At 36.4% G+C, this 13742-nt stretch overlaps 1 protein-coding gene across 5 annotated transcripts in view; it reads right to left on the reverse strand.

Moving 5' to 3' along the window:
* TMEM131 (transmembrane protein 131) overlaps positions 1 to 13742 on the reverse strand; it is a 101467-nt gene that overhangs the window by 59100 nt on the left and 28625 nt on the right. For all 5 annotated transcript variants that reach the window (XR_005931187.1, XM_029998909.1, XM_029998908.1 and 2 more), the window contains exons 3-4: positions 9136 to 9176; positions 1861 to 1929 (exon numbers count right to left, since the gene is read on the reverse strand). Coding sequence is in view for 4 of the 5 variants with exons in the window: in XM_029998909.1 (XP_029854769.1) it covers positions 1861 to 1929; positions 9136 to 9176 (110 nt within the window). In the remaining variant the exon portion in view is untranslated. The remainder of the gene's footprint in view (positions 1 to 1860; positions 1930 to 9135; positions 9177 to 13742) is intronic.

Genomic DNA, 13742 nt, shown 5'->3' on the forward strand with positions numbered 1-13742 from the left:
ACAATTTCTGCCTGAGATTGTGACCTAAACTACAACAGATAAATTAATTATCATATGCTGTTAGAAAAAAAAAAAAAAAATAGAACACATAATGAACCAAGATCTAACACACAGGTTCTCTATTTTAATTGATAGAAGGCAGTGACCCCCACTGCAGTTCTGCACTTATTGTACAGAGCCCTTCTTAAAAGTAAGAGATTTGCACTACTTTAACAGTATACTAGATCTACACTATTTCTTCAATGCTTTCAGCTCTGACAAGAACTGCTTACCTAAAAGCCAAAATATTATGAAGAACAGCTTAAAGTATTTATGATACTGTCTGGGATCTATTTTTAACAAAATAAAAATTAAAAAAAAGGCATCTTTGGAAATCCACAAAGCAAAGAAGTACATGTAGCCTTCTTCAGATAAGCATGCAAACTATAGATGACCTTTAAAAGCAAGACATTTCAGAGCACTTCAACAAAACACCTTATTCATATTAGAAAAAGGTGTACAAAATACAATGTCAAATTCTGTTATTAGTATGAACTGAAAATTTCTACAATTTTAAAAGAAAAATCACTTAAACCCAAATCAATAGGTAAGTTTACAGTAACTCTAACAAGGAGCAAACTGCTCTACAAGTTTGAGTTTTTACTGCACTCACTAATTTGTTAACTATAACCTAATTTAATTATAGCAAAGACGCAGTAGAGCAGGGCTTATCACTAGGTATTTTACTATTCAATTTAGAAGCTCAATATCCTCTTATCTAGGACCAGTTACTGACATTACAAAAAACAAAACAATGAAAACACACAACATCAAAAGCTAGAGATTCTGAAATTTTGAAGGAATAAGGAAGAGGGAACAGAGTGATTTATTATGTCTTTACATAGTAGTAAAAGTTACAATTTTATTAGACTGCGCACAAATAAATTCTGTAAAATGAGCCATTTTCACAGAGCTTTGCTATTTAGTGGCATTACATTTGTTTTTTTGTATAAAGGTTATTTCTGGAAAACTACTCTATGCAAACAATATACAATTACAGCCTCTCTTCTTTCAGAAACACAGAAGTATACACCATGTCGTATCAAACATGCACAGAGGCTGCATCCATGTACACCAACTCCAGAACTGATTTTTGATTTTGACTGTTAATAAGAAGAATGTTTGTAGCTACCTATACAGAGTAACCAGTTACTGGTAAGAAAAGTTAAGACTGAAGTAGTTCTCAGAGGAACTGATTACAAACAGGTACATTGTTGAAATTGCTAAACTCCCTTCCTCCTACCTTTCTTTTATCTTTTAGAGAAGTCACAGGTGAGTTTGCTATAAACCATTACATTCAGCCACTGAGAATCAAAACAGCAACCAGCTGCAAGGTAGCGCACGGAGCTAGGTTCCTGAAGGCTGTTTGTTCTTCTTGAGGCTGTTATTTTCACAACTCTACATTACTGTTCTAATAACTGCAGATCCACTGACAAAGTTTTTTTTCCCCACCAAAGCAAGAGTAAAATGGACATACTAGAATAGGTGCTGATATGGGTTATGTACAAGCAGAAAGGTAATCTCACCTCAGTACATTAAGTTCCAGACTTAAAACTGTTTCCACTCTGCAGAGCAGCTGTACAAGTACCTAAAAAGTAAGTACAAGTACCTACACTACTAAAACCATGGCAGCTGATAGGTCACTACATGATGTTTAAGACCGAGTACACCGGCTCTCTGGAACAAGTAGGTCAACTACACTTACGGACAACCTATCAATGCAATTTATGTGTACAACCTTCTCCATCAGTTTTAAATGCTCTTGAGATTTTTTTTTTCCCATTTGTCTAACTAAACAGATCAAAAGACTTTTCAACTTACTGTTCATGGAAATCCAGCATTGGTGGCTCAAACCGGAGAGGTCGGCAATTTCCCCGATACAGGGATACACTGCAAGAAAAATTAAAATCCTGTAAAAGATACTGTTAAATGATACATTTTTGCTCCCTCCCCATATCAAATTGCCCTTTCTTAGCAAAGTGTTCATTAATACTAATAATAGAACAACTAATTCAAAAGAAGAAACTGCCTGACAAACTTGTCCAGTCAGAATACTGTAATTTTACCAGCCACTTACATGATTATGTGGTCTCTCCAAGAAAGGTTATGCAACAGTATGTATCTTGGAAATTGACATAACTGAAGTGTTAGTTTTCCTCTATATAGTCATGGCTAAATGAAACAGTAAGCTAAATAGGTTTATATCATCTTTCATAGCAATATCCAAACATCTTCCTCAATGTATAACAGTAATTTACATACACATTATGAGTTTCTATCTACATCTATACTAGGACATAAACAATCTTGGACCCATTTGATGGTACTGAGGCCACAGAGGAGAAAACAGCCCGTGTCTGTGCTGTTAAAAACTCATAATCTCCAGTAGACAGCGACTCAGCTCTAGAAACTTTCCTTAGCTTTGCCTATACTAACCTCCCACTGAGAAGTCTTTAGGAGAATGGTAGTAGATGAAAACTAAAACTTAGATACCACTCAAACAATCCAGCAGCGAAGACAACAAAGTATCTGGAAACATTCTCTACTACTGTTTATTTTACCAGTACAGTTATATAGAGCACAATCAATAACCCACAACATAAGTTACAAGAAAAAAATACAAAGCAGCTTTGTTGACTGAAACATTTTCTTATTCAGAATGATGTGACTGTGACCACACTTAAGTATCTCTGTAATTCAGTAACACTTTATTTTGGGCTGAGTAAAAATCATATTCATACAATAAAACATAAAACAGGGAGACAATAATGTAAAAAGAAATAAACAGGAAAGGCTAAAGAATGGCTCAAGATCAATGGCTCACGAATGGCTCAAGACCAATAGCTTGCTTTCTTCTTTAAATGCTTCTGTTTCTGATACTAAAATAGCACTCTTGGTTTAGATCCTTGTTTTCTGACTTTGTATCAATCCTAGACGCCCAAAACCAGAGCTGCAGCCACATGGAGCTCCACAAACCCAGCCAGGGCAGCAGAACCACCCAGCTCTGCCTCAACAGAGGGAGAAGCCAGGAGAGGGAAGATGCCCTCGGACAGGCACAGATGGCCCACCTTATGAAAGCTGAGGCCGTGAACTCAATCTAATTCCATCCAGCATACTTCCAGGAAAACTAATTCTTGATCAAATTCAGATATCTTTCCATATTCCAGAACTACTTCAACAAGGAGGCTATTTACAGGAGTAAAAATTTAAGACTAGGGTATGAAATCTTAACTGTATTCTCTAATAGCACAGATCTCGGCAATGGCAACAGTGTAACAAATCAACAGCTTTTTTTATAAAAATAAAATGTCTCAATGACTCACTCTAGTACTCCACAACTGAATCATCACACTTCAAGTATAATACACGTGTAATAGGGAGATCTATGCATGCTGATCAATTTACAGCTCTCTAGGTTTGGACGTTGAAGCCTTTTCAATACCACTTAGAGCTCAGTTGTTAAAAATAGCTTTATCCACACAAAGAAAGTAAAACACTATTGAGGCAAGAGTAGGCATAGTACAGTCAGCTTTAGTGTATACTTATATGTGTGTGTGTGCACACACACATGCATGTGTATATATATATGTGTGTGTATATAAAGATCACAAAACAGTAGAAGCGAAGGTGTAAGACACTAATAGGAAGAACTGTATTCAGATCTACAAAAAATTACAATTTTTGCTACTATTAAGTGCTGCTGCAACTCATTACAGTTGTCAAATAAGAGAGAACTTGGGTATACTTTCTCAGGCTAAAATCAAACCTCGTGGAAAAAGTGCTCAACAAAATGAAGTTTATAGAGACACTGGACATGAGAGAGTAAAGTTGGAAAATTATATTAGCAGTGATATTTTGAAAGGATAAAACAAGTTGATAATAACTGTTCAAAGAGATCACCTCGCTTTTCAAAGTTTATGGTCCACTTTTAAAAAACATTTAGAGTGCATTTTTAAACTGAAAAGGACAAAAACTTCACATACTTCCAATGTCAAGATAACACTAAACAGCAACTACCCTTCTTCAATGATGATTTTTAAAATAGTTCTGTCAGTTTCTTCCAATTTCAAAACTCTGAACAGTCAGCTAGCACCTCTTTTTTTTATTGGTAATTATTGGTAAAAGGACATATCAATTCCTTTTATGGAAAAGTTACCAGAAATATTTACAGTATATACAAAAGTGATAATGAACATCTTTATTTCAAATGCATTGAGAATACAGTTAAGAGTAATTGACCTAAATTGAACAATCAGGACATACACAATTCTCCACATACATGAAAAGTTTAAGCAACATTTTCTCAGACTGCATAGCTGTATTATCCTGGGTAGCCATTTAGCCAACACAGTATTTTTAAAAGGCTAAAGGTTGGTAAAGGCAGCTACATCATAGTGAATGACAACTGTTAGAATAAAAGCAACAACTGTAATAAGATTCAAATGGGAACAAGCAATATTGGAATTCCCAAACTTCGCCTACTGAAAGGCCCAACATGAGTCAACTTGCAGCAGACTTACAAAAAGATGTTCATGTCTGCTCTGCTGGGCACTTGCTCACTGAAGGCTGGATACTCCCATGGGTAGGGCAACTTTACAGCATAATGACATTTAAGTTAATTAGTACTGTATGCATGTAGAGCTATGGCTCCTGGTCTTATATCAGAATTTAAACATTTTGCTTTCCCTACTCCTCCAAGTTTTCCAACTTTCAAAGTCAAGAAGAACAACATGAAAAGATGCATGTGAATGAGAGAGGACTACTGACATCTGCCAACAAGCTACAGCAGACCAAGAATTGGCCAGGAGTCATGTGAACCTATGAACCAGGAATGACTAGTTCCTGCCGATGATTTAAGACAGTCCTGACACTTTTTCCCTTCTGCAAGGATTTTGATTTTAAAAATAAGACTTGAGAGTGAACTATACACAGTCCCTGACACAATCATTACCCTCACCATACCATCCACTTTGTCATCCAAGTGAGAGGGCATTTACCGCAACTACTAACTACTGTAGTGCTACTACCCAGAAGCAACCTACTACCAGATGCAATTCACTGAACTGCAACTTCATGTCTTAATAAGGTTAGTCACAGATGCAGTTATAAAGATGGTCAAAATATCAATGCCTGGAAAGACTGTAGGTGATACGGATGTCCATCTGTGCTAAGACACAATTTTCTTCTGTCTAGGGACATTCTGCAGCACTTCTATAATGTTTTGCTGTTTATCACGGAGTACTAGGCACTCAATTTTAAATAATCCATGCACATCTCTGCATTTGGAGATTAAGAAAACGCTTGTCAAATACAGCGTTTAAAGATTTCTGCAAAGTTGGGCAATAACTGTTTCTCTATAGCCTCACTTTACCTTTCTAGCTGTCTGGGATTTCTGGGGGAGGTCTGTGCTCTGTGGAATCTTATCTTTAATTGCTACTGTGGAAGATTCAAGTCTAAGCATTACTCTACATGTATTTTTCCCACGTTACTTTACCAGTTGTTTAAAGGGTTTTATTTCCTCTCCTGTGCCATAAATTGTCAAGAAATAAAGACAATGGCATTAAATCGTCAAACAGCAAGAGATCTCATGATTTTATTTAGCAACACAAACTCTTAGAAAGCCACTACTTTGTTATTTCTATTACCACAAAATTAAATGAAAGTGTGTCCAAAAATAACCACGTGAATTTTTAAAATGACAGGCAAATACCTCACAGTGGGTACTTTTTGTGCCACAACATCCTTGAAAGAGCCACCTCAAAGACAGAACATTTTTTGCTAAAAGAATAACCAATCACATTTCCCTGGGTGCATCCATGACTTGTTAATATTTAAAAATAAGGCTGAGCTGCATATATCAGAAAAAGTATTTAAATTTTTATAGTTAAAATTATTTTAGAAATATGGGTATTAAACACAGCCTCAGTGAGAAAGTGAACTCCCACAAAACATTTGACCACTTTTGTATCTGGCAGTAGCCACTGCTGTAAGTGCAGATAAATAAAAAGACTAGCAACAAAAGTTTTTCATAAACTACACCCAGCCAGTGGTTGGCTCAGGTATGCCAACATTAACCCTGTACAAGGAAAACATACTCATGATGTCAGACATTAAACTTCAAAGCTAACACTTCCTGAGGGGCTTGTCTGGGGAAAGGGTGGGGAAAGAACCGAGAAGCTTGAATAGATGCACTGTAACCTGACCATGGGCAAGAACAAAACAAATTAAATGGCTAGTTCATTTCCCTCCTTCCAATTAGTGTTAAAAAGCAGATCAAAGAAGTGAATAAACTGTCTAGATAGGGAAGAAATATCTGCAAGCTATACCAAGAAGGAGATTTTATAGTCTCTAATAAGGACAATGAAAGACAAGTCATCTAGAAGTTAAGCATGTAGACCATGAACATAGACTTTTTAGCAACATCATTGAAAAAAAAAGAAAAAATCACCTAGAAAAATACTTAAAAGATCCATGTAAAACCAGTAACGACGGAGAGAGAAGGAAACAGACAGACAGCAAATTGGGTATTTACTTTGTAATATGGCATTGAAGAGTTTGCAATGCAGATCTTTATCACATTGTGATTGAACCCCAAATAAGCCAGTGCTCTGAAGTGGAATGGACTATTTTTCAAATCTGTAAACTGGTGTTTTATTAGAACACACTCTAGAACATTGAAATTTCAAACACAGAAAGTGATCCTCTTAGATGATAAATTAAAATAAAAAATCCTGGAAGCACATCTAATCCATGTCTTCAGTCTCATTCTCAGGGACCACCAAATTCAGTTGTTTCCTGGGAGACAAAAAAATTGCACATAATCCCTAGGTCCCAATAAAGGCAGCTTCTTTCTGCCATTGAAATTCAATGATTTAAACAAGGTAATATTCCACTTAAACTATCTCCATAAAGTCTGACACTACCAAAGACGCAAAATACACTAATCGTGGTTCTCATAAGTTCAATTGTCATTCCTAAATTCAGGTTTTCATACTTGCAATCTGACTGACATACTGCAGCGCTTACCTACAGCTGTTTAAGTTCCTGTCCACAGCTGTGTCCCCTACCATTTTGCAATCCCCTAAGAGCTCATGGAAGAATGCAACAAAAACCCACAGCACACCACCACCAGTTCACAATCCATGTACAAACCCATCATTGCTGGCAGGGTAAAATAAGTCACTGGACCATGAACTGCAGCAGCTGAGCCACAGGCACACATACTCACTTTATCTGTCACAGGAGAGAGAATCCTTGGCAAGAAGGACAGGTAAACAACAACGGGGATACTACCATCTTAAACCACTCATGTTGTTTGTGAGTTATGAATGACCAGAAGTTCAGCTGATTTAATATTACAAACCATGACAGGGAAGAACACAATGATCACTTAGCTCTAGCTACTTAGCTTACAGAAATGCAAGTTTTGGAAGTTAATATTAGTCATACTGCTCTGTAACCTATTTGCTTTGATTGTGTTCTTCCAGAAGTATTAAGGATCATATTATTTATCTTTCAACATAGAAGAGAAGTCCAATAATGAAATTTAAGAGATTCTTTTACTGCTGTGCAAAGTCTGAGTCCACTACAGGGTAGTGAGCGCAGGGCTTCACACAAGCAGTTTAAGATAGCAAAATGGGTAAAATCCCTAGTAAATCAATTATTGAAACTGCATCATTTTAATTTGATCTTTAAAAAACGATTTTATTTTACCTTAACCAAAATGTTATGATTTGTATGATTACATACAGGAGAATTATATTCAAGTAACTCTAAATGCATTGTAACTTTACATGTGATAATTTATTTTCCTACCACAGTACAGTTACACACATGGAGGTGTATATATAGTATATGTAAGCAGTTAACAGAGAAGCCAGTACTGAATACATCTTTGGAAGTGATTACTTATGGGAGCAGTTTAGTCAAATGCATATTCTGCTTGCTTAATCCAATGTTAACAGGCAAGTAGAAAACAAATAGTTTAGTAAAAGAACCAGGTGGAAAGTTTAATTAGAGGAACTTCATAGATGAGAAATAAACAGGCAGAAGTCCTGAAGGGCAGAGAGGGGCCTCTACTGCTGGGGAAGGGGAAAGAAGACAGATTCAGGGAAGGTACAGCAATACGAAGTTTCAAGTTGTATGCAGAACGACTAAGCTAAACTTTTTTAATTAAAAAGCAAATGAGAAGTTCGTATAACACAAGATAGACAAAATTCACATTACCATAGTACACAAATTGTCTCAAGCTTCAGATCAAAATATGAAGTAACTACCTTATTTCAATACATAATATTAACTCTTCTCTTTTACATTATCACAATAAAGATAATTTGAATTTATGTTTTACTTTCACCTAGAATGAAAGACCTGCCACATCCTCATAAGATTCTTCAGCACCTTCATGTTCACTCTTTCCCCTAGAACCCTGAATTCCAAGTATACTCAGAAAACTAGTACTAGAAAAGCCATAGTCTGCAATATTTTCATACAATTCAGGAGATTTACATTGCAAGATTTAGGTCCATATCTAATCAGAGAGCAGCAGAAACTGGTGGCAAGTGATACAAATAAGATCAAGGCTTTTAATTGTAAAATGAAAAATGTTGCTTTTCTTCCAGAGATTTTTCAAAACTTGTTGCAAAGAGAATGCAACGGACAGACAAGGGGGCGGGGAAGAATCTATCAAAAGTAACATCATAAAGTTTTTCTTCAAAAGGACCCCAAGAAATTTTGAAGCAAGTAATCAAACCCACTCATTTCTCAATAAAACTTCCGTAAAATGATAAAAAAAAAATCTACAAGCAGAGCCTCAGTTTACCCCCTCTTCATTTACACAGAATTACTCTGTGGTATACGTTACAAAGTGAATTAAAGAATTCTTCCATTTCTTTTTCCATATGTGAAGTGATTTAGCTGTCCAATATTAAAACTTGTTTTACATTTTAGTTTAAATTTCCTCTCTATGAGACAAGTAATTGAAAAATTATACATTTGTATTTGATCTCATTTACGTTAAAACTATTATTCTTATGAAAAATATCACAAATCTCACAATAGGATGGCTGTTTTAAACTTTTAGAAAATCATGCTTACCTTTTCTGTTGATATGAACTGAGGCCTATAGTTGTCTCAGTCTGTAAAAGAGAAAAATAATTTTAACTTTAAGAGACTGACAGCATTTTATTCCCTGTGGGGAAAAAACCCCCAGCAACTGTAACAAGTTAGTAGATCAGATCTTGAAAGAAAAAAGAAGTTCTGATCTGGAGCAGAAAATGCAAATCGGCTTTTTCCAATTACTTAAAGAAATTAAGTCTCTACCAAAAGACTGTTTGGTCCTGGACAAGAACTGCAGTCAGTTCCAGTGGAAGGAACTCCTACAAACTGTAAAACAAGTAGCAACTTAACTACTTAAAAATTGAGATGAGGAAAAAAGTCCAGGAAATTATAACATTATAGGGAACAAAAAGAAAACCTAGCATAGATGTAAGAAACAAATTACAAAGAAAAGCACATAAAACAAAAAACAGTCAAGCAATTATCTCACCGGTGTAATTTAACGAACTAGAAAAGAAAGAATGCTATAATCTCCATTGGATTAGGAAACTTCATCTCCTTCCCTGCTAATGATCTTCTAGCCTTTATTATTCATACCTTTACTACCACTCAGCTGGACATTACAGCTAATTACGTGAAAACAAAGAGGTTAGGTTGTCTAGGAAATTCCAACTAGTTTACCCTTGTCTAAGAAATCCCAACTGGTTTAAAAGGCTGCGTATGAAACGTCCTCCTGATTCAGCTAATGTTAAAACCTACCTGACTGAAAACTTCTGTCTTCCCACAGGATTTGGGGATCAAATTGAGGATTTCAGTCCTTCTCTTAAAGGCATTTCATGGCCAAGACAAATATTTATCTTCTGGGAGCAGGAAGAAAGCTTACAGGTCGGATAAAGTCTGTGGTGCACCTTGGCTCATCTGACGCAGTTCACCTCTAGTATAAGGATGCTGTTCGTTTGCAAGGGGAATGCGAATTTTTCATACCTCATTTCAGAACTAAAATCAAGTCCCTTGGCTGGGCACTTCACTGATATTTATTTCAACTACAAATTACACTTTCTTTCCTTGTTTTTCCCAAGATAAAAGTATTTTTTCTAAAAATAAATTTTTAAAAATTATCTTTACTTAAAAATTGGTTTATTGACCCTCCAATTTGCATCAAACTAAAGGAAGCTGGAAGTGTATTATTTACCATTGTAAAACAAAGCTAATTTGTTTGTAACTTGAGGATTTATTTGCAATTTTAAATGTCTAGGCAGAGCATCAATTAGCTTTTTTGTTTTAAAACCTCTGAAATAGAGGGGCAGTCTGCCGTGCTAAAGGGACATTGCAGGAGGAAGGGCTTCACGTGAAATTACGCTTTGCTGTACAGCATGATCAGTGCAGTTTTTCCTCACTGAACAGAATGCTAAGAGACAACGTAAGTTGTTTTATATTGCCATTTTATTATAATTTAAAAATCAGCAAGTTTTCATTTAAAGTCTGCAAGCTTTCATTTAAATTTAGGTATTACATTTGTACTGTAATTAGGAAAACAGGGCATTTCTTATTTTTTTATTAAAATACACTGGCTTGCAAATGTTTCCATTAAGCTTTCCTAGCTAAGGTATACTATGCAGATATTGATAAGCTTTTAGTTCAGCTTCTTAATTTCTGATGTCACCCTCCATTTTCTATTTCCAGTAAGATATAAGTAAATACTTACAACCTGCAGTGAATTGTTTCAGAATAGGAAGAGAAATTCAATTAAAATTAAGACAAAAGAAATTTAAAATCACTTTTAGTTAATTGATGAATGCTTAAGATATGGAATGTTTTGTATCTAAAAATTCCTAGGAAGTACTGCATAATGAGTTAATTAACTCCAAAATCTAAAGAATTTAATCAGAAAAAACAGATCTCTGCCTTCCATACCTTATTTTTTTCTCAGACTGAAAAGCTGAGAGCAAACCTTCCAGCTTTAAACTGCCACCCATTAATTTCTCAACTTAAGAAAATAGATAGGAAACTGAATCAAAGTGAATCAGCTGAAAATATCTTCCCTCCATCCAAAAAGGACTTGTGCTGTCAAAAGCTCATTCGACATTTCATACAAGCACTTGTTCAAAACATTAAGCCAGTTCACAATAGCATGATTTTATAAGCCCTGCATAAAATACACATTGCTTGAGTATTTTAAAAATGGTTTTAATAAGCTTCAAACAGCTACTTATAATTACATATGCCTATTCTTATTATCTACTTTTCTATCATAAATCTGACAACCATGAATCACTGTCTGTCTGCCTTTCCCATTTTCTTTTTCTTTTTTAATTTTTTATTTTAAACTATGTAACTATTGCCTACAGCTTGCAGATGTACCCATTCTCTCTAAAAGCACACCAGACTACACCTGGCTCTGCAAGAGATGCTGCACAGCCTACTCAATAGAAACGTACTATTGCTTGCCTATAAGGACTAAACAGCCCGAGTTACTTGACTGCAGCGGAGAGGGATGCTGATCTTCACCACAGCCAGCTACCACTGATATAGGCTAACGGACAAATTGCTCAGTAAGCCTCAGCATTTATGAGCTTTCTTCACATCTCTGATGCATGTAGCAAGTGGTACACTCCAAGTGTTGATAATGAAGTTTTGGATCTGAAGATCTATGCAATACAATCAGTAAGGCAGATGTACCCAAAAATGACCCAAATCCATTTTGAGTGTTTTCTCTACTAACCGAAATCATCTGCTATTCCTCCCTACCAAACAACTGCACATATCCCTCTCTTTTTTACACAGTCATTTAAAGTCATTCTTCTCCTGATTTCACCAGTTCCATTCTTCCATGCTGTGCATTCACACCACTGACTTTCCTGACTACTGGAGGGACACAACAAAAATTGCTAAGACAGTGTTCCTGTGAAATATTGTTATACAACTGTACTGGTTTTGGCTGGGATAGGGTTCATTTCCTCCATAGTAGCTAGTATGGGGCTGTGTTTTGGATTTGTGCTGGAAACAGTGTTGATAACACAGGGATGTTTTCGTTGCTGCTGAGCAGTGCTCACACAGAGCCAAGGGCTTTTCTGCTTCTCACCCCACCCCACCAGCGAGCAGGCTGGGGGGGCACAAGGAATTGGGAGGGGACACAGCTGGGACAGCTGACCCCAACTGACCCAAGGGATAGTCCAGACCATAGGACGTCATGCTCAGCAGGTAAAGCTGGGGGAAGAAGAAGGAAGTGGGGGGGCGTTTGGAGTGATGGCGTTTGTCTTCCCAAGTCACCGTTAGGTGTGATGCAGCCCTGCTGTCCTGGAGATGGCTGGGGAAGCAGTGAATGAATTCCTTATTTTTGCTTGGCTTGTGTGCATGGCTTTTGATTTCCCTATTAAACTGTCTTTATCTCAACCCATGAGTTTTCTCGCTTTTACCCTTCTGATTCTCTCCCCCATCCCACCGGGGAGGAGCAGGTGAGCAGCTGCATGGGGCTGAGCTGCCGGCTGGGTTTAAACCACAACAACAACCAAACTTACTCTATGAAGCTAACAGGTGCGTAAGCTAAACACCCTGCATTCCATACCAATGTCCTTTAAAGTGCATTATTCGCTACAATTAAATACAACCTTCCTTTCAGTAACTGATTTTTCTTTAGAAACATAACTAAAGCACATAATTAAACTACCAGCAGTTACCTGACAGTCAGATGATGGAGCTAACAGGTTCAGATCCTATGACAGGGCAACCAAAATAGTCATTACCAACACTGCCCCATCCTTGACAACTAGCTTTGGCTCTAACAAGCCAGCATGTTCTACTAAGTTTGAAATTATTCGGTAAAGTTTTTTGTCATCTATGCTCTTAAGCATCGTAACTGGCAGTCAATACCCCTAATATCAGCCTTAGTCTAAGACCCCACCCAGGCCAACTTTTAGACAGAGGGCAGTGGAGATCAAATTTAACTCCAGAAACAAATGGAAATACACATCATTGACAATAGCTGAACTACTACATAGCCATGGCTGTAGTCAACTGTTGGGAGTTAAATTCTATGGCTGATCATACACTCAAGTTTTCCCTCCTATGTTCTGAAATTGCAGATTTTCTATGAAAATATTAGTCTAATATCTGTACATAAAGTCTAAAATCACAAATCACTTTGGTAAGACATCATAGGTCTGAAATATAATTAAGAGCAAAAATCAAAGATCACACTTGTAAGGAAAAGCCTGGTTTTTTGCATTCAGATGTCTGTTAAGTGCAAGCAAAATGACAAATTAATGTCAATGACTTTCTGTGTTTTAAGCAGGTGGTTGGTTGTTTTTTGGTTTGTTTGGGGTTTTTTTTGTGGGTATTTTGTTGTGTGGGTTTTGTTTGGGGTTTTTGTTTGGTTTGTTTTTGTTGTTGTTGGTTTTGTTTTTTTTTTTAAATCAGGGTCAATCAAGAGCAAAGAAATAGCATACCAACTTCAGCAGCTCATCAACCATAGCATCATGGAACTAAACCAAAAATAAATCTCATGTGGCAGTTTCTATAATTACCACTCATTTTTATCACACGTCAATCTTTAGAGTCGTGCAGTAAACAAAAACATACAAATGTGTTCAGTTACATGTTCTAAATACTTTTTTTAAAATTTGATCTTCAAGTAAAACTGTAGACCT

The sequence above is a fragment of the Aquila chrysaetos genome, chromosome 23 (genome assembly GCF_900496995.4).
Source record: "Aquila chrysaetos chrysaetos chromosome 23, bAquChr1.4, whole genome shotgun sequence".
NCBI classification, from domain to species: Eukaryota; Metazoa; Chordata; class Aves; order Accipitriformes; family Accipitridae; genus Aquila; species Aquila chrysaetos.